The 27,641-nt window shown below is 47.4% G+C and overlaps 1 protein-coding gene across 1 annotated transcript in view; it reads right to left on the bottom strand.

Moving 5' to 3' along the window:
* The window catches only part of SCFD1 (sec1 family domain containing 1), a 172,256-nt gene extending 146,600 nt beyond the window's left edge, over positions 1-25,656 (bottom strand). Inside the window, exons 1-5 of the mRNA XM_069730265.1 lie at positions 25,499-25,656; positions 20,900-20,970; positions 8,501-8,589; positions 8,323-8,413; positions 7,998-8,120 (exon numbers count right to left, since the gene is read on the bottom strand). Coding sequence (XP_069586366.1) covers positions 7,998-8,120; positions 8,323-8,413; positions 8,501-8,589; positions 20,900-20,970; positions 25,499-25,529 — 405 coding nt within the window. The 5' untranslated portion in view covers positions 25,530-25,656. The remainder of the gene's footprint in view (positions 1-7,997; positions 8,121-8,322; positions 8,414-8,500; positions 8,590-20,899; positions 20,971-25,498) is intronic.
* Between the last annotated feature and the right edge of the window lie 1,985 nt (positions 25,657-27,641).

The following is a 27,641-nucleotide window of genomic DNA, read 5'->3' as shown; positions in this document are numbered from 1 at the left end:
AATTTCGTACAAACTCTCTACTACAGACTGATTCATGCAAATTCTACTGTAGTAGCTTATATACTTGATATAACAATATGACAGAAAAAAAAAAAACTATGGGAGAAACGTATTTTTTTCTCACTATTTCATGGCATTTTAGTAGAGTATATGGTAAATCAAAAGGTGTCATTTAAAACTACAGTACAACACATATTGTAAAAAACTGCCCTAATACAGTTATGGTGGCAGAAAGCAAGTCATGGATCTAGAAAGGATAAGAAAAATGTTGGCTGTAGCAGAAAGGGGTTAAAGCCTTACCATGCCTTATACAAGTTTAGATGAGGACTCTGACCGATACAAGGCCAATAAAAATTGTCCTAAAAAACTGAATGGAACCCATTATGGGGAAGATGGTTGTCCCTCCATTCTGCATTCCTGCCCCCGTTCTCATACTCTGCTTCTAGCAGGTTCATCTTTTACCAACACCACTCTGGTCCCGTGGCACCATCTTGGCCTGATGGAAAGTCAAAAGTTACGCCACAAGAGCTCAATGCAACTCTTTGAGAGCTAGAACGAGGCTCTCATAGATTTGCATTGAAAAGTGACCTCCGCACCACTCCATGAAACCCTAGAGCTGCGAGCAGGTCACTTTTTGTCAGAGACCGATGGGAGTAATGCTGGAAAAAGGATGAAAGAGGCGGAAGGCAAGTATCAGACAAGGGCAGGAGATTTCCATTTTAAAGCACCACTCCAGTGGTGCAAAAAAAAAAAAAAAGGAAAATCACTAGTGATGCTTTAAAGTACAGACTTAGAGAAGTAATCCACATGGTTAATGTTCTTTAATCAGTATTTGAAGTTTAGGTATAATAAGCTTTAGTTGCACAAGGGTGGAACTGTGGAAGGGTCTTGTGCTCCTGCCTCGGCCCTTCTACATGCCTGTGGTCTCTGTATCTGCTTTTTGTTTGAAGGTTTGCACGCCACCTTCCTCGCCATTTGTGCCGCATGCATAGAGTGACCTCCTGACAGTCAGTAATAAAATTTCACCGGTGGCGACAAACGTGCAGATAGAAATGTGGGCTCAATGACAAGCCGAGATCTCAATCTACGCATGTGCTGTTACCGATGCCATTTTACTGAAGACCACCGGGAGATCAAGTGTAGTTCAAGGCAAGGAACGCTCCAGAGAGAACTTTCAAACAAGAGGCAGATACAGACACCAGAGGAAGCTGGGGGGGCTGACGCAGGAGCTGAAGAACCTACCAACACTCCCGACCCTATGCACCTACAGCTTATTATATCAAAACTTCAAATGCTGATTGGAGAACAACCACTATGTGGATTTCTTCCCTAAAGGTATGTATTTAATCAGTATTATAGCACAATTATGGCCATGCCTTTACTGTAACATGCAAAATCATGATGATGGGCGCTTTTAAATCCACTTTCCAAAGAAGAAGTACTATTTCACGGATGTGCAAAACCTTTGGTCTGGTAACAGTACGTGACCCTGCAGACCTCCGGCAGTGTATCATTAACAGATGTGCCAGTCTAGCAGGCCTTCATGTAAAACCATCTCATGTATAGAAAGAGGTTGCTATATTAATTGTGCTGTACAGAGAAGCCCGCTTCCAATCCATTTTTCCAGAGCCCCCACTACTGTGCTTTAGGCAGCCCCCAAATCTAAAAGTTTCATTGTCAGAAGCTCCCTGTCCTCTCAAACAGCTGCAGGAATCTTTCCTTGCAACCAGAAAAATGTAAAACCTGTCCATTTATAATGACCATGGGACAAGATAAAGATCCATTATAAACCTCAGTTAGTGAGAAAGCAGTAGGAGACAAAACAATAAGGATGAACCATAACCACAAACATGAGAACTGTAAACATGAGAAACATTCATAGAAGACAGAAAAACAGAAACTGAATAACATGGGAGGATGCTGTGTCCCCCAATTAAGGCTCCGAGAAACAGATTTTACGGTAATCAACCAAAAAATCCTGTTTTCTCTATCGCCTCTCATTGGGGGGACACAGGAACCATGGGACATCCCAAAGCAGTCCCTGGGGTGGGAAAACCAGAATTCCATCAGGTCAGACGACTCACCACTGCTGCCAGCAAGATCCTTCTGCCGAGGTTGGCATCCGCCGAAGATTAGGTATGGACCTTGTAAAATTTGGCGAACGTGTGGATGGAAGACCAAGTTGCCGCTTTGCAAAGCTGTAGGGCGGAAGCCCTGTGGTGCACCGCCCAGGAGGCACCGACTGCCCGGGTAGAGTGAGCCTTAATCCCAGGAGGGGGTACTCTGTTCTTGACCCGTTAAGCCTCCAAAATAGCCGTTCTGATCCAGCGAGCAATAGTCGCCTTGGAAGCCGGCAGGCCTCTACGCGTGCCATCAGGAATGACGAAAAGAGAATCCGTCTCCCGGAAAGCGGCCGTTCTAGCCAGGTAGATCCTCACTGCCCTGACAAGGTCCAGCTTGTTCAACGATCGCTCCCGAGGATGAGTCGGAGCTGGACAAAAGGAAGGTAGAACGATGTCTTCGTTGAGGTGAAAGGTAGAAACCACCTTAGGGAGGAAGGAAGGCGGAGGCCTGAGGACCACCTTGTCTTGGTGAATAACCAAGAAAGGAGGTCGGCAAGAAAGGGCCGCCAAAGAGGCTCAAAGGGGAACCCCTCAGAACGTCCAGCACAAGATTTAAATCCTATGAATCCACAGGGGCCCTGTAAGGAGGGACAGCGTGGGCTACTCCTTGAAGGAAGGTCTTAACCTGTAGCCGAGAAGCTAACGTCTTCTGAAAAAGGATAGAGAGTGCAGAAACCTGGCCCTTTAGGGAACTAAGAGCAAGGACCGAATCCAGCCCTGCTTGAAGGAAGGCCAGAATGGAAGGCAGGGAAAAGGAAATGGGTGAAACGCGGTTGGACTCGCAACGGAAGTAAGCCTTCCAGGTACGATAGTAGATCCTGAAAGACGAAGGCTTCCTAGCCTGGATCATAGTATGAATCACCCGATCCGAAAGGCCGGACGCTCTTAGAACTGCGGTCTCAACAGCCACGCGGTCAAACTTTGCGACTGAGAATTCTGGTGGCAGATCGGACGCTGGGACAGCAGATCGGGTCTGTCTGGAAGGCGCCAGGGGGCGTCCGTGAGAAGATTGACAATGTTCGCAAACCAAGATCTCCTGGGCCAATCCGGAGCGATAAGAATGACCGGCACCCCTTCCGCCTTGATCTTTTTCAACAGCTTGGGGAGCAAGGGAAGGGGTGGTAACAGATAAGGGAGCACAAACTGCGACCAAGGGACGGCTAAAGTGTTGACGCCCACTGCGAGAGGGTCGCAAGACCTGGAGACGAACAGAGAAACCTTCCTGTTCATTCGGGACGCCGTGAGGTCCACGTCCGGAGTACCCCATCGAAGACAAATCTGATGGAAAACCTCCTGATGCAAGGACCATTCCCCTGCCGCGAGGCCCTTGCGGCTGAGGAAGTCGGCAGCCCAATTGTCCACGCTGGGGATATGCACCGTGGATATCACCGGAACCGTTGCCTCTGCCTAGAGGAGGATCTTGGATACCTCGGCCAGGGCCAAGGAGCTTAGAGTCCCCCCTGATGGTTGACATATGCCACTGCCTTCGCATTATCCGTCTGGATTCGGATTGGTAGACCCCTAAGAATCCTTTCCCAGTGACGAAGGGACAGAAAGATGGCCCAAATCTCGAGGACATTGATCGGCAGGGTTGACTCCTGCGCCGACCAACGACCCTGAACAGTCAGGTGGCGAAACACAGCACCCCAGCCGAGCAGACTGGCGTCCGTCGTCACCACCTGCCAGTGAACTGGAAGGAAGGACCTGCCCTGGGAGATGAGAGGTGACTTCAGCCACCAGTTGACGGACCGCTTGACGCGGGGAGAAAGTCGGATCGGACGATCCAGGGAGAAGACAGACCTGTCCCACTGTGACAGGATGGCCTGCTGAAGAGGTCTTGAGTGGAATTGGGCGAAGGGGATCGCTTCCAATGTGGCAACCATCCTTCCCAGAACCTTCATGGCCGATCGGAAGGAGGGAATTCGAGGGCCCTGGAACAAGCGAACTTCCCGACGAAGGATGGATCTCTTGTCTTCGGGAAGGAAGACTCTGGTCTGACGAGTGTCGAAGAGTATGCCCAGAAAAACGAGGTGCTGAGAAGGAATAAGGCAGGACTTCTTCCGGTTGACAAGCCACCCTAAACGGGCTAGGGTGTCGAGGACGATGGACAAACTTTCGTGAGCCTGAGAAAAAGACATGGCCTTGATGAGGATGTCGTCGAGGTACGGAATAAGAACCAGGCCTCTGACCCTCAAGATGGCTATCAGCGCTGCCATGATCTTTGTGAAAACCCTGGGGGCGGTTGCAAGACCGAACGGCAGGGCGACAAACTGAAAATGCTCCTGATGTACTGCAAAACGCAGGAATCTGTGATGTCCCGGAATATCGGGACATGGAGGTAGGCGTCCTAGATTTCTATGGAGCACAGGAATTCCTGAGCCTCCATGGAAGCAATTACTGAATGGAGGAATTCCATCCTGAAGTGTCTCAGGCGAACCCTCTTGTTCAGCAATTTGAGATCCAGAATGGGACGAACCTTGCCGTCTTTTTTCGGTACCACGAAAAGATTCGAACAGAACCCTGTGAACCGCTCTTTTTCTGGAACGGGAACGATTACCCCGGATTTGAGGAGGGAGGTGATGGCTGCTAAGAAACCCGGAACTAGAGCGGGGTCTCTTGGAGGGCAGGATTCGAAGAAACGATCCTGGGGCTGAGAAATTAACTCTATTTTGTATCCTGAGGATACCACTTCCCTGACCCATGCGTCCTTCACTGAGGTGATCCAGTCGTCGCTGAAGAAGAGGAGACGGCCGCTCAGCTTGGGAAGTGCGCTGGGGCCTTGCCGAGAGTCATGCCGAGGTGGATCTTCCAGTCCTAGACCTGGAAGATCTACCTTGGGAGTAGCGGGAACGCCAGGAAGGAGCGGGTCAAAAGGATACAGTCTTCTTCTCTTGACGAGCCTGCGGCCTCTGCTGCTGTTGGGAAAAGGAGTTTGACGCCGCGAAGCGCCGAAAAGGCCGAAAAGACCGAAATTGCCGCCTAGGATGAGGCCGGCGAGGTTTGGACTGGGGAAGAAGGGAGCTTGTGCCCCCGGTAGCGTCCTTAATAAATTGGTCCAGCTTGGAACCGAAGAGACGAGATCCCTGAAAAGGCAGACTGGTAGGGGATTTCTTTGATGACAAATCCGCCTGCCAGGCCTTGAGCCAAACGGTACGACGGATGGCAACAACATTACTAGACGCCTGAGCGGCACAAGACGTGGCGTCCAGGGAAGCAGAGACCAAGTATTCCCCAGCGTGAGAAATCTGGGTGGCAAGTTCCGCCAGCTGTTCTGGAGGAGCTCCAGGCAGAATGCCCCGATGGAGTTGTTTGGCCCATTCGGATATAGACTTTAAAACCCAGGTGGAAGCAAAGGACAGGCATAGGGCAAACACGGCTGCTTCGAAGGCCGACTTAGCAATGGACTCTATGAATTTATCGTTGGAATCTTTCAGAGATGCTCCGCCAGACAGCGGGAGGACAGTGTTGGTGGAAAGTCTAGAAACTGGCGGATCCACTGAGGGAGAAGTCGTCCAGTTGTCGATGAGATTCGGGGAAAAAAGGATATAAGACGCCAAGACGCTTCCCTCTTTGAAAACGTCTGGTTGGGTTCTCCCTTTCTCTGGTCAGAAGCTGATCGAACTCAGGATGAGGAGCGAAAACCTTGGAAGGTGCTTTTGACCGTCTAAATGAAACCGCCTGATCTGCGGGTTCCGTATAAGGATCTTTGATGCCACAGGTCTGGTTGATTGCTCCAATGAGACTCTGAACCATACCCCTCATGGTAGCGATTTGGTTCGAATCCAGCTCCAAATTATCCTCTGAAGGCGCATCAGAGAGAGCTTCGCCTGACTCAGGTGAGGAGGACTGGGGGAAAGCCGACCGCAGAGAAGGACCGTGTGGCGAAAAGGAACGAGAAGAGGACTCAGACCGGCGTTCCTGTATGGATCGTTTGCAGCCTATAATGGGAGGCTCGGACGGAGGTTCCTGCGATCCGCTGGCTACTGCAGGGGTCTGCAGGGGCAATATCAAGTATGGACACAAGGGTCTGGGACACCCGTATTAGATCCGCTACCGATTGTGACAACGAGGAAACCCAGCCTGGGGTGGAGGCTTCGCTCTCAAGCGGAGCAATAGGGGGAACCTGGGCGGTGGGCATAATGGGGTTGCTGCAGGCCTGACAGAGGGGAGAGGACTGACCTGACGGAAGTTTGCAGTTACAAGACGAACACGCAAAGTGTTTGACTAAGGCAGAGGAAGTAGAGGAAGAAGAAGTAGGAGGGCGAGAGCGACCTCCTTTAGAATTAGACATGGTGAACGAACCCCTGAGTAATGCCAGAAGGTTGGGGGACAGGAGTGCAGAGGAGAGTGTCAGTCTGCAGAGCAGAGCTACTCACAGCAGATGAGGCGGTTCCAGATAGAAAAAGCTGTCCAGCTTGTAGAAGATACCACAGGGAGGATTTCTGCAGCGATCCAGTCAAGATGTCATCTGGAGGGAAGAAGGACGCCCGACTGTGCGCTGAAAAGGGCGAGAGGCAAGCGTGGCGCTGAAATGCAATTCATCAGCGCACAGTGGAAGAAGGGGGCGGAGCTAGCCGCATGGGTCAGGAGCACCAAGATGGTACCGGTGGGCAAGGAGTGATGGTCGGGCGGGAGAAAAGCCCGCCCGAGGAAACAGGAAGTGGGCAGAATCGCGTCGAGGACCGCGGAACCGGAAAGGTGCGGGCGCCGGGTAAAACGGCAGACAGAGAAATATGCGGCCGCAGCAAAAACAGCGCGGCTACCTGTAGGGCTGCCGCGCCGCTCAGAGCAAGGTGCGGCCGCGAGAAAGGCAGTGCGGCTGCCTGGAACAGTGCGGCCGCCTGTAACAATAAGGCCACCAGAGGGGAAGCAACGTGGACGCCCACAAGCGCCCGAACGGAGCGATGACTCTCGCCCCATATTTCCCCGCCCGCTGAAAACGATATTAAAGGAAACTCTAGGAACCCCCCATGACCACCCCGACTTGAGGAGGGACCCAGAGGTACGTGAGGGAAGGGGAAAGTGGGATACTCACCTAAACATCCCACGCCGTCAATTACTAACCTCATACTGGGGAAGGTATCAGACGTCCAGGGCTGGTGATGGACGTCCTCGTCTCCTCCAACCGACAGGCTCTGGTGGGCGAGTGGGTGGGGGACGGAGCTAGGACCGAACTTCTAAGCACGCTTGTGTGCTAGGATCTTGGTCCTGCTGTCGGATCTTTGAGGATATGGGGTGGCAGTACACACTGTACTCATAGTCTGTATTGTGGGACTACAAGTGTGACTGTTCATCCTGTATCCCTCCGGAAAACCTGTAAGAAAACGACGCACATTGAGGTAGATAAGGGTCTAATGAAAGACCCGTGTCCACCTCCTACTGACACGAAGCTAAACTGAGGTTCATAATGCCAGTCGGTGGGGTGTACACTGCAGAGGAGGAGCAAACTTTTTTGTGCATAGTGTCAGCAGCATACACCCATGGTTCTTGTGTCCCCCAATGAGAGGTGATAGAGAAACATTCACACTCCTTATCTATGAACTGTTCCAATATTTATGAACACAACTGTTTATCACTCTCCCATAATGATAGCTCTGCTATTTGCCATTGTATTATTTCAGTGCTGTGTTGTGTACAAATATGTGATTCTTCAGAATTTGTATTAGTCTATGCCTGATGAAGAGGTCTGTGTAGTCTCGAAAGCTTGCAATTTGTTACCATCTTTTCAGTTAGCCATTAAAAGGTATCAACCACTGAGGACTCTCAATTCTAAATAATTTTCTATCTACTGGCTAACACGGTACCAAGATCTATATCTTTCCTGCTGTACAGAGAGACAGCCATGGACGGGATCACATTAACCCCTAACATCACCTTTGAGACGTGCGATACTGTGTTGGCGGTAAGGGCTGCGCTCGCAATGTCTTCCAGTTTACTGCGGGATATTGCAGAAATGAAGTTCAGATAATAAGACTCGTATAGCTGTGTTCTCAGGTCCTGTCATAAAAAGTAAAACAACAAGGCTCACACAATTGATCCAATCGCAAGCACAAAACAATTGCTTTATAAGAATTCTATGGGGTGTAGTAGAGAATATTGAGACATTTGGAAGAAAATGGAATTCATTCTGCAAGCATTACAGTACAGGGGTATACGCATCAAGGCTGGGGTACTCGTGTTTTTAGGTTTTCATACTTACCTGACAAATTCTGTCTACATTTTCCTCTGTAGGCATCACAAAATATATGGCAGGAACGTCTGGGATGGCGTCACGGTCAGTGTGCAAAAGGCTGTAGATAAAAAGCAAACGACTTGTCACATCTCGTCAATGTTGTTGTCAATCTCCTCAAACATAACAATATTTTTCCTAAACTCACAGGTGTAAGGTGACCCCCATTTCTCGCAGCTCCTTCACAGACAGCAAGGGAGAGATGATATCTTGGCCAAAGCGATCGTAAATAAGAACCTGCAATAAGCGTTCAATGAAGAGAAGTTAATATGGCTGGACAGAAAATGAATCTTCATACAGCGATTCATGCTGATCTGTCTGCTGTTACTGTAAGGCTGAATTCTCAGTGCAGATTTTCTTGCAGAAATGTCTATCACTAAATCAGTGGCATTCACCTGGTCTCTGTTACAAAAGTCTAGTCTGCCAACCCCCTCATTATTAATATTATGCATGCTATGGGCAAGCAGGAGGTTTTTCATGAGTTTGCTGCATTACCACTTCAAAAAAACGCTTGAAAGACCCTTTCCCTTCTAAAACCTTGTTGCCGTTTGTATGTTCAGTCTTTTGAGCTAAAGGTTTTGTAAACCTCCTGGTGAAAAAAAGATATTGCATCTCATGTCTTTAAAGTGTCTCCTGAAGGAAGCTGCTCCAAACTAGGCACTGTCCAATCAAGGGTAGGCAAGGGTATGGGCACATGCTCTGTCGTGTGGCGCCTCTTCTAACCCTGAGACGGTTAAAAAGTGAAAGCCTCAGGTGTTTTTATACAGTGGTGTCATCTACAAAACTGAAAAAAACTGAACTGGAGTATAAGTTGATTTTGGATGCAAAATGGGAGCAAATTCACACTGGCCATCAAACAGACAAAAACAGAAAATGAACAAATGTAAAAGCAATAAGTAAATAAAGTAAATAAGCGATAGTGCATATAACGTAGGGTACATAGTAGTGATGAGTGAATACATTCGGCACTATTCGTTACAAGTACAAATAGTACGGTACTCGGGCTATTCGTTACTCAGGGAGTAATTTGCCATTCGCCTCGGTATATTAGAGTGACTCGCTCAGCATTTTTGGCACTTTATTTGCAGCCAATGAACATGCTGGGCTTGCGTGCCAATCACAGTAATATCGGCACCGTCTTTGGTATTGCATTACTGTGATTGGGTGCCAGAACACTGGATGTTTGTCACGCTGTGCATGACAGCGCGGCAAACACTGCTTCTCATCGGCGATGAAATCATCAAAAGACAGCGTGAGCGCGCAGCTGTGATCAGAGGTATAAAGTTTACCTACCATCGTTGGTGTCAGCGGATGGGACTACAGCTCCCATCATCTGACAACTGCTAATAACAGTGAGAGCAGAAGCGGCTAATGGGAGTATTCATCAGCTGGCTGCTGCACTGTAAATAAATACCGTATATACTCGAGTATAAGCCGAGAATTTCAGCCCAAAATTTTGGGCTGAAAGTGCCCCTCTCGGCTTATACTCGAGTCACGGTGGGCGGCAGGGTCGGCGGGTGGGGGGGAGAGGGCGCTGAGGCATACTCACCTAGTCCTGGCGCTCCTGGCTCTCCCCCTGCCGTCCCACGGTCTTCGGTGCTGCAGCTCTTCCCCTGTTCAGCGGTCACGTGGGACTGCTCATTAGAGAAATGAATACGCGGCTCCACCTCCCATAGGGGTGGAGCCGCATATTCATTTCTCTAATCAGCGGTGCCGGTGACCGCTGATAGAGGAAGAGGCTGTGGCACCGAAGACCGTGTGACAGGCAGAGGGAGCGGGACGTCGGGAGCAGGTAAGTATGTCATATTCACCTGTCCCCGTTCCACACGCTGGGCGTCGCTCCATCTTCCCGGCATCTCTCCGCTCTGACTGTGCAGGTCAGAGGGCGCGATGACGCGTATAGTGTGCGCGGCGCCCTCTGCCTGATCAGTCAGTGCGGAGAGACGCCGAGACCGGGCGCTGAGGAGCTGCAAGCAAGAGAGGTGAGTATGGCGTTTTTTTTTTTATTGCAGCAGCAGCAGCAATGGCACAGCTTTCTATGGCACATCAATGGGGCAATACTGAACGGCGCAGAGCACTATATGGCAGCTATGGGGCAATACTGAACGGCTCAGAGCACTATATGGCAGCTATGGGGCAATACTGAACGGCGCAGAGCACTATATGGCACAGCTATGGGGCAATACTGAACGGCGCAGAGCACTATATGGCACAGCTATGGGGCAATACTGAACGGCGCAGTGCACTATATGGCACAGCTATGGGGCAATACTGAACGGCGCAGAGCACTATATGGCAGCTATGGGGCAATACTGAACGGCGCAGAGCACTATATGGCAGCTATGGGGCAATACTGAATGGCGCAGTGCACTATATGGCAGCTATGGGGCAATACTGAACGGCGCAGAGCACTATATGGCAGCTATGGGGCAATACTGAATGGCGCAGTGCACTATATGGCAGCTATGGGGCAATAATGAACGGCGCAGAGCACTATATGGCACAGCTATGGGGCAATAATGAACGGCGCAGAGCACTATATGGCACAGCTATGGGGCAATAATGAACGGCGCAGAGCACTATATGGCAGCTATGGGGTAATAATGAACGGTGCAGAGCACTATATGGCACAGCTTTATATGGCACATCTATGGGGCAATAATGAACAGTATGGAGCATTATATGTGGCACAGCTTTATATGGAGCATCTTATGGGGCAATAATGAACGGTATGGAGCATCTATTTTTATTTTTGAAATTCACCGGTAGCTGCTTCATTTCCTACCCTAGGCTTACACTCGAGTCAATAAGTTTTCCCAGTTTTTTGTGGCAAAATTAGGGGGGGTCGGCTTAATCTCGGGTCGGCTTATACTCGAGTATATACGGTAATTTAAAAAAAAAAACTGCATGGGTTCCCCTGTATTTTTGAGAACCAGCCAGGCAAAATTCACAGCTGGGTCCTGCAACCCTTAGCTGTCAACTCTAGCAAGGCTGGTTATCAAGAATTTCTCATGGTGATCTACTGTGAAGACACTGAGCTTGAACTGGGGTGACTGGCTTTTTCCCCACAGTGCTGAGGTCCCAGCAGTTCAGCCTGGCTGGGAACGTAGCCTCAGTGACCGGCAGTATCCACAATGATGTCACCGCTAGTCACTGCGGCTGCACTCACAGCAGCTCATTCACCAGTCGTTCTCAGCCTGGATGGTCGCATTTTGGTACCGTCCAGGTTGAAAACTATTAAGCCCCCAGACATGGATTACAGCGTGAGACAGAACGACCGACAGGTGAGAGATATTGTTGTTTTTTATTTCGTTTTATTACAGGAGACGAGAGATTCAGTGGAATTATGTGTTAGGCGAGTATAACTGTGTTTGCTATCTACTATATAATTGTCTAAGGGTCACTTCCGTCTTTCTGTCTGTCCTTCTTTCTGTCACGGATATTCATTGGTCACGGCCTCTGTCTGTCATGGAATCCAAGTCGCTGATTGGTCTCGCCAGCTGCCTGTCATGGCTGCCGCGACCAATCAGCAACGGCCACAGTCCAATTAGTCCCTCCCTACTGCCCTGCAGTCAGGGCCCGGTGCCCGATCAATACTCCCCGCAGTCACCGCTCACACAGGGTTAATGCCAGTGGTAACGGACCACGTTATGCCGCGGGTAACTCACTCCGTTACTGCCGCTATTAACCCTGTGTGACCAAGTTTTTACTATTGATGCTGCCTATGCAGCGCCAATAGTAAAAGGATCTAATGTTAAAAATAATAAAAAAAAATAAAAATCATTATATACTCACTTTCCGCCACCTTTCCCGCTCCTCGTGACGCACCGGTAACCGCTCCATGTAAGCGGCAGGTTCCGGTGGCAAGGATAGTATGCGACAAGGACCTGCCATGACGTCACGGTCATGTGACCGAGACATCATCACGGGTCCTGCGCTACCAACCCTGGGACCGGAAGCTGCCGAGTGCACCGCACACAGGCGACGTGACTACAAGGGCTCCCTCGGAAGGTGAGTATAATTTTATTTTTTATTTTTGAACCTGTGACATACGTGGCTGGGCAATATACTACGTAGCTGGGCAATATACTACGTGGCTCTGTGCTGTATACTACGTGGCTGGGCAATATACCACGTGGGCTGGGCAATATACCACGTGGGCTGGGCAATATACCACGTGGGCTGGGCAATATACCACGTGGGCTGGGCAATATACCACGTGGGCTGGGCAATATACCACGTGGGCTGGGCAATATACCACGTGGGCTGGGCAATATACTACGTGGGCATCCATATTCTAGAATACCCGATGCGTTAGAATCGGGCCACCATCTAGTTTTTAAATAAAAATGGAAAAGTGTGTTTGATTTAATTTCTAATAAAATACTTTATTCTGGCTGTGTCTTTATTTACCATATAACTATAGGATTAGTAATGGAGAGGTGTCTTATAGAAGCCTCTCCATTACTAATCCTTGGTCTGACAATACAAAAGTGATATCAACCCCACAAATATAAACCCCACTTGCCACCGCTACAGGGCATGTGGGGAGAGTCAGGCAAAGTGCCAGAATTGGCGCATCTTATAGATGCGTCTTTTCTGGGCGGCTGCGGGCTGCTATTTTTAGGCTAGCAGTGGGTCAATATCCATGGCCCCTTACCAGCCTGAGAATGCCAGCCCTCAGCTGTCTGATTTAGAAAGGCTGCTTGTCAAAAATAGGGGAACACACACCTTTTTGAATTATTTAAATTAAAAAATATGGCGTGGGGATCCCTCTATTATTGATAACCAGAGGAAGCCTTGGTTTTTCATTTATTTATTTATTTATTTATAGCGCAGGCAGCTCCTGCTCTCACTGTTATTAGCCACAGCCTGTGTAGGCTGAAGGGAGTAAAAGTCATCAGTCACCACCTCCTGTCATTGTTCTCGCTTGAGGACGACTAGGGCAGAATGATGAGAGTTGTATTCATCGCCAGCAGAGCAGGGGAGAATGATGAGAGCCGTTTTCAGCATCTGGTGCCGGGAACAGCGCTTACTGTACCTCTGTTTCCCTGGTGCCCGTTGTGTGGTACTGATGCAGCACATGGCCTGCACACGGTTGCCACATGTATTACACACACGGCCATCTCAGGTACCATTTTGACGTTGGCCCAAGCGCTGTGGGATAATTTTGGCGCTTGCGCTAATGTCAGATAGGTGAAGTGAGTTCATTGGCTGTGAACTGCCAGGACCTTTCTGATGGCATCAGGCGCATGAGAACTTTCTCACGCTGCTAGCGATAGCAGACGCTGCTCAGTGTCTCTGCTGCATGGCAGGCTGTATAGTTGCATCATGCAATCATGCTGCCTGCCATCTAGATGTAGCAGAGCTAGACCCGTCGTGGGACAAATGGATTATCTTCTCCTCAGCGGAAAGGTGAGAAATATTTTTGTTCTTTATTTTAACTCTTTTGTAAAAGATAATGTTGTCGGTGGAATGGGCGATGTCATAAGTATGGCTTAATTAAGATTTATTAAAGTAGTCAGTGTCATTCTTTCAATTAAAGGACTTTTTTTCTGGGTATCCGTGTTTTTATACAATATGACTATAGGATTAGAAATGAGGCCATCTTATAGAAGCCTCTCAATTACTAACCTCGGGGCAATACAAAGGTGACATCAACCCCCTCAACTATCACCCCACTTGCCACTGCTACAGGGCAAGTAGAAGAGCGAGGCTTTTCTGGGGTGACTGAGAGCTGATGTTTTTAGCCGGGGGAGGGGGGGGGGCAGAATTCATGGCCACTTCCTAGGCTATTAATATCAGCCCACAGCTGTCTGCATAGCCTTTGCTGGTTATTAATTATAGGGGGACCCTACGTCATTTTTTTGGGTGGTTCCCCATTTTAATAGCCAGTAAAGGCTAAGTATACAGCTGTGAGCTGATATTAATAGCCTGTGAAGCTCCATGGGTATCACCCCCTTCACAGGCTATAAACATCTGCGCCCAGCCGTCGGCTTTCCCTATGCTGATTGAGAAAAATGATAATTACTTACTGGTAATTTGATTTTCCAGATCCATGACGGCACCTAACGTGAGAGATGGTCCCAGCCCCCCCAGGAACAGGAAACCTGCATAGGAGATAAAAGATGGGGGTGGCACCTCTCTCCTCAGTTTGTTGACAGAGTATGTAAGGTAACCGCTTCATTAGTTCAGGTTCAATGTAATATTACATTTATCTCTATCGTTGCCAGAGGCGCAGTTATATTTCCCCATCAGTTTTTTTTTGTTCTATGTATATATTTTTATCTTAACTCGTATATACATTTTATATACATGTACCCCCTTTATATATCTATATATATATCGATATATATATCTATCTCCTAGGGTGGGACAACAGCCGATAAGACTTTCCTCCCAAAGGCAAGACTTGAAAGCCCCAAGTTTAACCTACAGTGGCGAAAGAAGGTAGAGGGTGAAGACCATACTGCCGCATTACAAATTTGCTCTATTGACGCGTTTGCTCTCTCCGCCCAGGATGTGGCGATAGCTCTTGTGGAGTGTGCCATCACCCCTAGTAGAGGGCATTGCCCTGCAGATGAGTAAGAGAGTGCAATAGCCATGCGGAGCCACCGTGCAATAGTAGATTTCGTGGCTTTTTTACCCCTGTTTGCTCCCTGAAAGGAAACAAAAAGGGCTGAAGATTGTCGCCAAGATTTTGTCATCTCCAGGTATTGGATTAGGCAACATCTGACGTCCAGGCAATGAAAGGTTTGTTCTCCCTGGGATTTTGGATTGGAACAAAATGAGGGTAAAACTATCTCCTGGTCCCTATGGAATTTTGAATTGACCTTTGGTAAGAAGGCCGGGTCAGTTTTGATTATTACTCTGTCTTCCAGATTTGTAGTGTATGGAGGATCAATAGATATAGCCTGGATCTCACTAATGCGTCTGGCAGACGTCAGGGCAACCAGGAGAACCGTTTGTAGGGTTAGGTTTTTTTCCAATATGGAGCTAAGAGGCTTAAAAGGAGGACAAGTTAAGGCCTGGAGAACTAAATTTAGATCCCAGGGAGCAACTTTTGGCCGAGGTTTAAATGGTCTGGCTGTGAAGGAGGCTCGGATGAACCTGTACACCCAGGGGTGATCAGCCAATTTTTTATCAAATAAGGCGCCAAGCGCTGAAACTTGCACCTTTAGGGTGCTGGTAGATAACCCCCGTTCCAGACCCTTTTGGAGGAACTCTAAGACTTCTCTTATTGGGACTTTCTGAGTGGTAGTTGATAGGCGTCGCCCTGAGAACTCTAGAAATTTTTTCCAAGATTTTTTGATATTTATTAGATGTAGTTTTTTTCCTGCTGGATAGCAGAGTAGAAACTAACGGAGCTGAGAAACCCTTTCCTAGTAGAAGCCCCCTCTCAAGTTCCAGGCAGTGAGATGCAGATTGTGCACTTGAGGATGGAACACCGGACCCTGGTGTAGAAGGTTCGGCACCTCTGGAAGGATCCATGGGTCCGATATGGACATACGCCTGAGCCAGGTGAACCAGGCCCTCTTCGGCCAGAAGGGTGCAATCAGTATTATTCGTGTTCCCTCCTCCCGGATCTTTTTCAACACTGTCGGTATCAGCGGAAACGGAGGAAACGCGTAGGCCAGATGGAAGTTCCATTGGTGCAACAGCGCATCTACTCCTTCTGGGTTCTCTTGCGGGTTCAGGGAATAGAACCTTTCTACCTTCCGATTTTGTTTTGTGGCAAAGAGGTCTATCTGTGGGATACCCCAAAGGGCACAGATTTCCCCCAAAATTTCCTGGTTTAAAGACCATTCGTTCTGATGTAGCATATGCCTGCTTAAGTCTAAGTTCACATTAGCGTTGCGCCGCTGTTGCGTCGGCGACGCAGCGGCGACGCGCCCCTATGTTTAACATAGGGGACGCGTGCGTCTTTTTGGTTGCGTTTTTCGCCACGTGCGTCGTTTCCGACGCTGGCGTCGGACGCACGAAAACGCTACAAGTTGCATTTTCTGTGCGTCCGATTTTGGTCAAAAACGACGCACGCGTCGCAAAACGCGCGCGTTTTTGCGCGCGTTTGCGCGCGTTTTTCGATGCGTCGCGCGTTGCGTCGCCGACGCAGGGCGGCGCAACGCTAGTGTGAACGTACCCTAAGAAGTCTGCAACAAGATTGCTTGTTCCTTTCAGATGAGTAGTTGTCAATGATAGGAGGTGATTTTCTGCCCAAGAAAACAGTCTTTTGGTTTCTTCTAACAGAGATCTTGACCTTGTTCCCCCCTGACGATTTATGTAGGAGACTGCCGTGCTGTTGTTGGACAAGACCACTAGGTGTTTCCCTTCGACAATTTCTTCTGTTTGCAGAATTGCTAGCCTTATTGCTGTTAGCTCCTTTAGGTTGGAGGATGCTGATTCCATCTGAGGATCCCATCTGCCTTGCAGAATCTGATGTTCTAAATGTGCCCCCCAGCCGAGAGGGCTCGCATCCGTGGTTAGCACCACCGGATCTTGGGCTGACCATGGTACCCAGTTTTTTAAATATTCTATTTTTAGCCACCAAACTAAAGAGTCCTGCACTTGTGGCCATAGAACGATTTTTTGGTTTAGATTGTGGGGATCTTTTGCCTGTTCAGTCAGTATTTGCCATTGTAACTCCCTTGAATGTATTTGTGCCCACCGAACCGCTGGGATCGTGGCTGTCAACATCCCCAGAAGGGACATGGCTTCTCTTAACAAGATGGGCCGTCCCGATTGCGTCTGATTTATTTTTTGTTTTATGGCGTTGATTTTCCTGTCCGGAAGGATACAAATTTGCCTGATTGAGTCCAGTTGAATTCCTAGGAATTCCTGTATCTGGACTTGATGCATCTTTGATTTTTTTAAATTGATCAGCCACCCCAATTTGGACAATAGGTCCCGTACTTTCGAGACTGCTACTACGCATTCTTCCTGGCTGTCTGCTACAAGGAGAAAGTCGTCTAGATATGGTATTAGTAAGATATTTTCCTTTCTTACCAACGACGCTATCTCTGAAATTATCTTTGTAAAGATTCTGGGAGCCACAGACACCCCAAAAGGAAGACATTGGTACTGTAGATGAGTGGGGATTTGATTTATTTCTACTATTAGTCTTAGGAATTGTTGATGTTCTACACAAATGGGAACATGATAATAGGCATCTGTGAGGTCTATTACTGCCATGTAACAGCCTAGATATAGCAGTTTTGTTGTAGTTTTTAACGTCTCCATTTTGAATTTGTCTACTTTGATGTATTGGTTTAGGGATTTCAGATTGAAGATCGTTCTCAGAGAACCATCTGGCTTCGGTGTGAGGAATAGGGTACTGTAAAATCCTTTCCCAACTTCTTGTGTTGGTACTTCTACGAGAACTTGTTTCTCCCTGAGGAGATGAACTTCCCTTTCCAATGTTGCTTGATTCCTTTTTGCGACATGGGTAACTTATACTCGATGAGGAGGGAGGGAGGTGAAATTCAGACGCAGGCCTTCGGTTAGTAGGGATACTACCCACTGTGATGTCTGCAATTTTTCCCATTGGTGGACAAAAAAACGAAGTCTTCCTCCCACCCGGATATCGGCGTCATTGTTGTTGTTTGGGGTCTGATTTCTGAGGAGGCTTATTAAAGAGATATCCTCTTTTTCTTCTCTCACCCCAGGGTTTCCCACGGGTGGATCTATCCCCCGGCCGACCCAAACCTGCTTTTCCTGAACCCCGAAAGGAACGCCGGTTATCACTACACCGCCGTCTTGAGAAGGGGGGAGGTGGGAAGTGTTTCTTCTTATCTGCAGCCTTCTCTAGAATCTCATCGAGTGCCTTCCCAAATAGATACTGGCCCTCACAAGGGACTGCACATAATTTAACTTTGGACTGAAAGTCAGCTGACCAATTTTTAAGCCATAATGCCCTTCTGCCAGAGTTGGAGAGGGCACATGCACGGGCAGAAAAACGCACTGAGTCAATGGCGGCATCTGCGAGGAAGCCTGCCGCATTTTGAAGAGAGGGTATTACCTCTAAGAGTCTCTCCTCAGGGCATTTGTCCCTTATTTGCTCACTCAACTCCTCTAACCACTTTATCATGGCCTGAGCTGTACAAGTGGCGGCTACTCCTGGCCTAAATGCCCATGTTGATGCTTCCCATGCCGATTTTAATAAGGCGTCCGCCTTTTTATCAAGAGGGTCTTTAAGGGCCCCCATGTCTTCGAAGGGAAGCGCTATGCCCTTGGAAGTGCTTTTCAATTGCAGAGTCCAATTTAGGTGCTTTCTCCCATTTTTCACAAATTTCTTCCTCAAACGGATATTTGCGTTTAAGGGTCTGGGGAACTGACATTTTTTTAGTTGTTTTTTTCCACTCTTTTTTAATTAAGTTTAAGACATTATCGTGAAAGGAAAAAACTCTGCGTTTTTTTTACTTCTAGGTTGCTAAACATAGAATCCTGGGTTGTTTTATGTTCTTTTGGTGTTTCAACCCCCAATGTTGCTCTAACTAGCTTAAGCAGTTTCCCAACATCCTCAGCTAGTACATACGGCCGACCACACTCCTCATCCGAAGAGTCTAAGTCTGAATCACCATCAGGTGGCAATTCCCCAGGTTCGCCTTCTGATTCCACGTCAGAGGTTTGGGCAGGTCTAGGAGGTGGATTCCCGGAGCTACATAGCCCATGCTGTTTCATTTGCTCCTTCACTGTGATTTTTACTTCATCCCTAACGATATTCTTTATATTTTGGAGTATTGATGAGGACTCCCCGGCCACCGTCTTTTCTATACATAAACGACAGATCCGTTGTAATAAGTTTTAGGGAGAGCTTTGTCACAGAGTGCGCAGACTTTGTTTTTCTGCTTGGCCGTAACCTTCCTCCCCTGCACAATATAATACAGAAACACTTCGTTACTGACATGTCATTTTGCCTTACAAAGGCACTCACCCACCGAACCTTTACCACGGGGGTCTGTGGAACGTCCACCGGTACTGGTGATTCCACAGTCGGGTCCGCCATGTTGAAGAGGCTATTGGCACTTGCTGTTATGCTTTGCCTCTTAATATAGTATAGGGGAGAGCGGTGTGAGCGCCCCTGACTTCCTCCCACCTGGGAGTGTCAGCACAGCGCTCTCCTCGGCATGTGACGCTACTTCCGGTTGAACCAGGAAGTACTTCCACTCACCCCGGCGCCAGCTTAGTGATGGGACATGCTCTTGCCCTGGTCCAGCCTCCAGCCAGGAGCGGACACCAGGGAGCCCCCCCGCGGGACGGACGCCACCGCTCCTGATCACCGTGAGTGATGTGGCCCTATGCGCCGCCCCAGATGCTCCCGCTGTGGGCCTCGGTCTCCAGACCGGCACCTCCAGAGAGATCCCTCTAGGACGATGCCGCAGGTTCCCCGCAGGAACAGGAAACCAAACTGAGGAGAGAGGTGCCGCCCCCATCTTTTATTTCCTATGCAGGTTTCCTGTTCCTGGGGGGGCTGGGACCATCTCTCACGTTAGGTGCCGTGATGGGGAAGGGAAAAATTACAAGGGAGCCCATGCCATTTTTTTTCTGAAAAATAAACTTTTAATAATTAAATACATGTACAGTAAGCTGCACACACACACTGCACTAATTGCATATGTCAGACTGAAATCTGTATAACTATCTATTCAATGTGTTAATAGTGTATGTAATCCATCTATTCTACGCTGTTGGTTCCTGCTGTGATTTTGCAGTATGTGGCTGCTGAATTGCCGGCCTTTCTTAGATAGATAGATAGATAGATAGATAGATAGATAGATAGATAGATAGATAGATAGATGTAATATATATACATATATGTGTGTGTGTGTGTGTGTGTCACTGACATATCTATCTATTCTATTATATATCTATTATATGATAACCTGTCATTCTGATTTTACTGTACGCGGCAGATGAATTGCCGGCTTTTCATCTATATCCATCTATCCAATCCATTTTAGCTTTTTTGTTGGGTCCAGCAGAAAAATATTCGGTTTTCCCATTGACTTACATTGGATCCGTTATTCGGTACGAATATACAGTTATTAGAAAGTATTTGTGCCGATTTTCCCGAATTCGAATATTTCACTATTCGCTCATCACTAGAACTTCGTAAACTCCCTTAATTTGAGTTTGACATAAGGTTTACACAGCTAACCATTTGTTCCATATTCGGGACCCTGTCCTGCTTGGCAGTTAGTCACATTCACGTCACTTTGATACATAGCAAGGTTTTAATACTAACGTTTAGGACGTCCCGATTCTGGTACACCTTGGCACTGGTGGGATGGCTTTTACGCTTTTTTTTTATTAAAAAAAGATCAAAACAGTGTTTACTAAGTGCCCTATGTTATTTACATGCAATATTGCTTTTACTTACTTACAGCAGTGTAAATGATCATTTTGTTTAGGTCTTGGATTTTGCAAAAAGTTGCAAAAATCACCTAAGGAAAACCCTCTTCAAAACCGAAAAAAAGAGGTATAACATGGAAAAAAAAGACTAAAGGTTTGAAGGAACCTTTCACCACAAAGCAGAAACAAGAACGCTTACCTTCCATACTGGCTCCCCGGTTGTGCTCTTCACAACTGGAACATTAAAATTCAGCATACGTTTTAAAGCAACTGAGAAAAAACAAAAACAAATTCATAATCCAACTAATAAGTTTAGCATAGCTGTGGATTCTGCACAAAAAAGGCACAGATTAGCCCAGCTAAATAATCACAATAATACATGTGATCCAGATCGTACATCTGTTTTCAGACGTAACGTGTTTAAAAAAAAAAAAAAAAAAAAAAGTCGATTTGCCCCCCAAAAAATCTGAGGCTTGTGAACACAGCCTCGTATCATAGCCAATGTGAACAGAGCCTACCCTACATGCAGATGCCAAGAAGAAATCCGCTATTTTTAGTTTAACTTTGGGAGGAAAAAGAGAAAATAAAACAGTTGAAGATAATTATTGTGTTGCAAAACTAATCAACTTTTTGGGTAAACTCACATACAGCTGCAACAACTTTTTGTGTGGATTAGGGCCCATTCAAACCTCACAACACAGACACATTAATTCCAATTGCAACATTCACACGTCTATTTTTAATTTATTTATTTTTTATTTTGCAAACTGATGGATGGCCATTAAAGATAAAAAAAATCGTCATGCCCATCTTCATCCAATCTGCGGATCAATTTCACCCATTCAAGAAAATGGCTCCGTTCTCCACTGAGCAGTTGATAAAAGTTTAAGACCATGTTCACTAGTTGTGATTTGCTGCGTTTGTTTCCGCAGGCAAAACCTGCTCTCTTGGCAGTAAAAAAGCAGCTTAAAAAAAAAAAAATCAGGTTTTGCTGTGTTTTTCTGATGATGATGTACCTTCCTTAATGTTTTGGGACAAAAAGTGCAGAAAACCTGATACATGCACTTTTTGCACTTACCAATTGCCTTCTTTGCGTGAAAAACTGCTGCAAAAACGCTAAAAGAAGTGTCATGCTACAGTTTGCAGAAATGCAGCCGTTTTCCAAATCAGTCAGGAAAAACAAAACAATGTATGTGTGTGTGAGATTTCTGCAAGACTCTTAGGGTATGTGCACACGTATCTGCGTTTTTTTCTGCGAATTTATCGCGGTTTCTATTGCGCATTCCGCTGCGGGTTTACACCTGCAGTTTTCTATTGGAGCAGGTGTGAATCCGCGCAAAGAATTGACATGCTGTGGAATGTCAACCGCTGCATTTCTGCACGTTTTTTTCCGCAGCATGTGCACTGCGGATTTCGTTTCCCATAGGTTTACATTATACTGTAAATGCATGGGAAACCGCTGCGGATCCGCAGCAAAATCCGCAGCACGTGCACATACCCTTAAGGGTTGATTGTGACTTGTAGGATCGCTACTTCCAACAGGTGGCGCTATAGAGTTCAAGTCCTCTTTTTCTCTGAAGAGGCAATTTGCATATGAAATTTCTGAAATCTTGCAGCTTTTGCTGGTACTGTAAAATGCAGCTTAAAAATTGCATTAAAAAAGCAGCAAAAATGCAACGTGTGAACAAAGAGTTTGGGCATTTTTTTTTTACAGACAAAAAAACTGAGTGACCCATGGATTCAAACTGCAAAAAAAAAAAAGTAAGACACAGACCAAGAATGGAAAAAAAACGAGAAAAAAAGACACTAAAATCTACATGAGGCCAAACAGTGACAATCTTCACCAATCTACATTAAAATATTTATAGATAAAGTTTGTGAAAACCCTATTCAGTATCCACAAAAAAAAAAAAAACTTGAGTGGAATTGAAGATACACTTGCAGAATTACAAGCAGATCAAGAGAATAGAGCAAATTATGGTGGTCGAACTCTGATCCGATTCTCTTGGATGAGAAGATGCAAAACCAAATGTCTCCATCTTCTCCATTCTGTCAGTGCGTAGAAATCGGACTGCAATCAGATGATATCCATGCTCATTGACTTGTATGGGTATGTCTCGTCCAATCTACATTGCAAATTGCAGCATGCTGCATTTTTTTTCTCAAGCTAAATCAGTACAAGGTAAAAGTGCTGATCAGCACTACCCATTACAGATCATTGGACCAAGTGATGGCAGATTAAAAAAATCTAGTAGCACTAGTCCGATTAATACGGAGATGTGAGCGAGCCCTTAAAAATAGTCCAGACTGCACACGGACTTTTTTTTTTTTAAGTTCTGCTCCAAAAATTTCGTAGAGTGAAAACTACACATTTTGGGGAAGTTTTGAGATTTGGAGGAAGATTACTAACGCTAAAGGAGCAAATTACCCACTAATAGTTGTGAAACATCAATATCAAATCAGGGCCTATGTCCATTCAGGGATGCAGACAGCTGATCTGTGGGGTGACGGGTGTTAGACCCCCATCATCTTGACATTAAGGATGGGCCATCAGTATTAATGACGTAGATGTGACCGAGCAGAGGTTTATTCAGTGAGGAAGACAGCTGCCAGACCCCTCAGGAGCCGCTTATCCATGGGGACAAAGGATCAGGCATGTCCAAACCCAACATGCCCCCACAGCACACCAGGCTGTATACACTTACTACTAGGAACCAATGAGTATAGGAACAATACACATTAGGGGATGTGTGTCCTGGCGGGGTTTCTGAAGTACAGGGTGGGCCGCTGTCCTATCAGCCACTCCATGCGGCCACACACGGAGACCGCAGTCACCACACACGGGAACACGCATGGAGACTATGGTCGCCATACACGAAAACTAGGGACGCACACACAAAGACTACAATCGCCACACACGGGAACTAGGGGTTCTGGGGGCATTGTGCATTTACATTCTCCTTTAGACTTATAGGGACCTTGCTGGAGGCTATATACCATGGTGGGGCGGTGTATGTTATCAGGTTTCTATTATGGTTAACTGTGTGCATAAATGTTGTTATATTGTCTAGCACAGCTTGTTCAGTACTACTTGGACCATCTATAGTCAAATTGTTAATATTGAGTGCATAGGATTGAGAGACATTTACAATTCTTTGTGCATACTCCATCACTGTATGTGAATTGCTTTTTGGCACACAGTGTTCACGGGCATATATGTACGGAGGGTGTTATATATGGTTTTAATTGTTTTTAATCATGTTACCAATAAAGCTTATGTTATTTTCACTTTAATTTTGGTGGTGTGCAGATACTTTGGTGGCTCCTGTTTCTTGTGCTCTTTGTGACACGGGAACTAGGGGGGCATACCTGGAGACTACGGTCGCCACACATGGGAACTAGGGAGGCACACTTGGGGACACGCATGGAGACTATGGTCGCCATACACGACAACTAGGGAGGCACACACAAAGACTACAGTCGCCACACATGGGAACTAGGGGGGCACACACGGAGACTACGGTTGCCACACATGGGAACTAGGGGGGCACACACGGAGACTACGGTTGCCACACATGGGAACTAGGGGGGCACACATGGAGACTACGGTCACCACACATGGGAACTAGGGAGGCACACTTGGGGACACGCATGGAGACTATGGTCGCCATACACGACAACTAGGGAGGCACACACAAAGACTACAGTCGCCACACACGGGAACTAGGGGGGCACACACGGAGACTACGGTTGCCACACATGGGAACTAGGGGGGCACACATGGAGACTACGGTTGCCACACATGGGAACTAGGGGGGCACACATGGAGATTACGGTCGCCACACACAGGAACTAGGATGGCCACACATGGAGACAACGGGGCAACAAACAATGAGACTACAGTCGCCACAAACACAGAAACCAAGGGCCATATACTGAGGCTACAGTCGTCACACGCGGAGACTACGGTCACCACACATGGAAACTAGGGGGGCACACACACGGAGACTACGGTCGCCACACACGGGAACTAGGGGGGCACACATGGAGACTACGGTTGCCACACATGGGAACTAGGGGGGCACACACACGGAGACTACGGTCGCCACACACGGGAACTAGGGGGGCACACATGGAGACTACGGTTGCCACACATGGGAACTAGGGGGGCACACACGGAGACTACGGTCGCCACACACGGGAACTAGGGGGGCACACATGGAGACTACGGTTGCCACACATGGGAACTAGGGGGGCACACACGGAGACTACGGTCGCCACACACGGGAACTAGGGGGGCACACATGGAGACTACGGTTGCCACACATGGGAACTAGGGGGGCACACACGGAGACTACGGTCGCCACACACGGGAACTAGGGGGGCACACATGGAGACTACGGTCGCCACACACAGGAACTAGGATGGCCACACGGAGACTACGGGGCAACAAACAATGAGACTACAGTCGCCACAAACACGGAGACCAAGGGCCATATACTGAGGCTACAGTCGTCACACACATGGGAACTAGGGTGGGGGCCACCCGCCATCTCCCCACATCACGGCCACAAATCCTCCACACATTCAGCACTTTGGGGGATTTTTTTTTTTACCACAGAAGCTGTCTACAACCCATCACTTGGAATGACAGCCAACAGCAGGGTCACTTTATGTATCATTAGCAACAGATGACGGTTACTATGGTGACGCAGGCTCCACACTAGCAGAGCACCCGTCCACGCCGCACGCAGGCCTCCACATCCCATACACCACACTTAGCTCATTTACTTCTCACCCGTCTGTTTTTCCCGGATAGAGGCAGCCATCTTTTGTTTCTCCTCCTCTCCTCGTGACGTCACGTACGGTGACGTGGCAGCCACGGCTCACCGTATGGCCAGCTGCATCTCCATAGCGACCGGTTTGGAACCTGGAAGCGATCCTCCTTTTGCTATTGGCTGAGCAGCTAACACGTGCCCACCTCCAGTTTAAACCCGGAAGTGTGTGCGTTCCACGGCCGAGAACGGAAACAACCGTCATGTCTTTGCACCGTATATGTGCTGGATTGTGCTGTCTCCATGGTGTGAGGAGGCCCAGGCCACAATGGCCGCGTTACAGGGAGGTGTAGGTGTGCATGTGACATCATGGACCTTATTCTTCATTAGGGAAGGTGGTGCTCTGGATTATTTGGTTCACGCGCACGTGAGTAGCGCTTGTTCCAGGTAATGAAACCAACCAAAACCTGAAACAATGGACAGCAATGAGTCCAGACAAGGGATAGTAATTGAAAATGATACCTAGTGGCAAACAATAGTACTATATGACAAAGGCATCTCCGAAACGCGCGTCGGGGTGTGCGTGACATCGGGACTTTGGCGGCTCTTCAAGGTATATGTCCCCCCCCTTTTTTATTTTCAACTTTGTCACTTTAGCACTTTGGGTTGATGAGTTCTGCTGTCTAGCTTGACACTTATGCACTTTAATCGCCCTCACTTGGGGGTGTCCTCCTCCCCCCCCCCCTCATTATTTTTGGACACAATTTTTATGGAGATATTTATATTTTTTGTTACATTATTTATCGGAGGTATTTTAGATGATTTTTTTTTTTTCTTTTATGTATTCACATATGCTTTAACCATACTCCCGTCCCTTATCTTGCATCTTTATTTCCTTTGGGTCCACCGTTTGTAATATGGTTTTATTTACATAATCATTTCTTCATTCTAATTCTATTTTTATATCTTTCATCCTGATACGTTTACATTGCTCATATAGTACTACTGTTTGCCACTATCATTTAACCCCTTCAGGACCTTGGGATTTTCCATTTTTCCGTGTTTGTTTTTCGCTCCCCTCCAGAGCCATAACTTTTTTATTTTTCTGTCAATTTGGCCATGCGAGGGCTTATTTTTTGCGGGACGAGTTGTACTTTTGAACAACATCATTGGTTTTAGCATGGCGATACCAAATATGTGTAAGTTTGATTTTTTTTTTTTTATTGATTTATTTTGACTGGGGCGAAAGGGGGGTGATTTAAACTTTTATTTATTTTTTTCAAATTTTTATTTTTTTTTAACTTTTGCCATTCTTCTATAGCCTCCATGGGAGGCTAGAAACTGGCACAACACGATCGCCTCTGCTACATAGCAGCGATCTGATGTTCGCTGCTATGTATCAGAATTGCAGGTGTTCTGTGAGCGCCGACCACAGGGTGGCGCTCACAGCTGCCGGGGATCAGTAACCATAGAGGTCTCAAGGACCTCTATGGTTACAATGTACAAGCATCGCCGACCTCCGATCATGTGACGGGGGTCGGCGATGCGATCATTTCCGGCCGCCCAGCCGGAAGGGATAGTTAAATGCCGCTGTCTGCGTTTGACAGCGGCATTTAACTAGTTAATAGGTGCGGGCAGATCGCAATTCTGCCCGCGCCTATTACGGGCACATGTCAGCTGTTTAAAACAGCTGACATGTCCCAGCTTTGATGCGGGCTCACCGCCGGAGCCCACATCAAAGCGGGGCTTCTGACCTCAGATGTACTTTATTAACTAGGGGTTAATAAAGGTATAATTTTCAATTAATATCCCTTCTCTGGATTTCCATGGCCATCCATTGTTTCGGGTTTTGGTTGGTATCTTCACCCTGAGTGGTTTCCACTCTTTCTTAAGGTACCTTCACACATAACGATATCGTTAACGATATCGTTGCTTTTTGTGATGTAGCAACGATATCGTTAAGGAAATCATTATGTGTGACAGCGACCAACGATCAGGCCCCTGCTGGGAGATCGTTGGTCGCTGAACAAAGTCCAGAACTTTATTTTGTCGCTGGATCTCCCGTGGACATCGCTGGATCGGCGTGTGTGACACCGATCCAGCGATGTCTTCACTGGTAACCAGGGTAAACATCGGGTTACTAAGCACGGCCCTGCGCTTAGTTAC

Source organism: Ranitomeya imitator, chromosome 1 (assembly GCF_032444005.1).
Source record: "Ranitomeya imitator isolate aRanImi1 chromosome 1, aRanImi1.pri, whole genome shotgun sequence".
NCBI lineage: Eukaryota > Metazoa > Chordata > Amphibia > Anura > Dendrobatidae > Ranitomeya > Ranitomeya imitator.
Note: the sequence above shows the minus strand (reverse complement) of the source record. Positions and strands in the feature narration are given on the sequence as shown.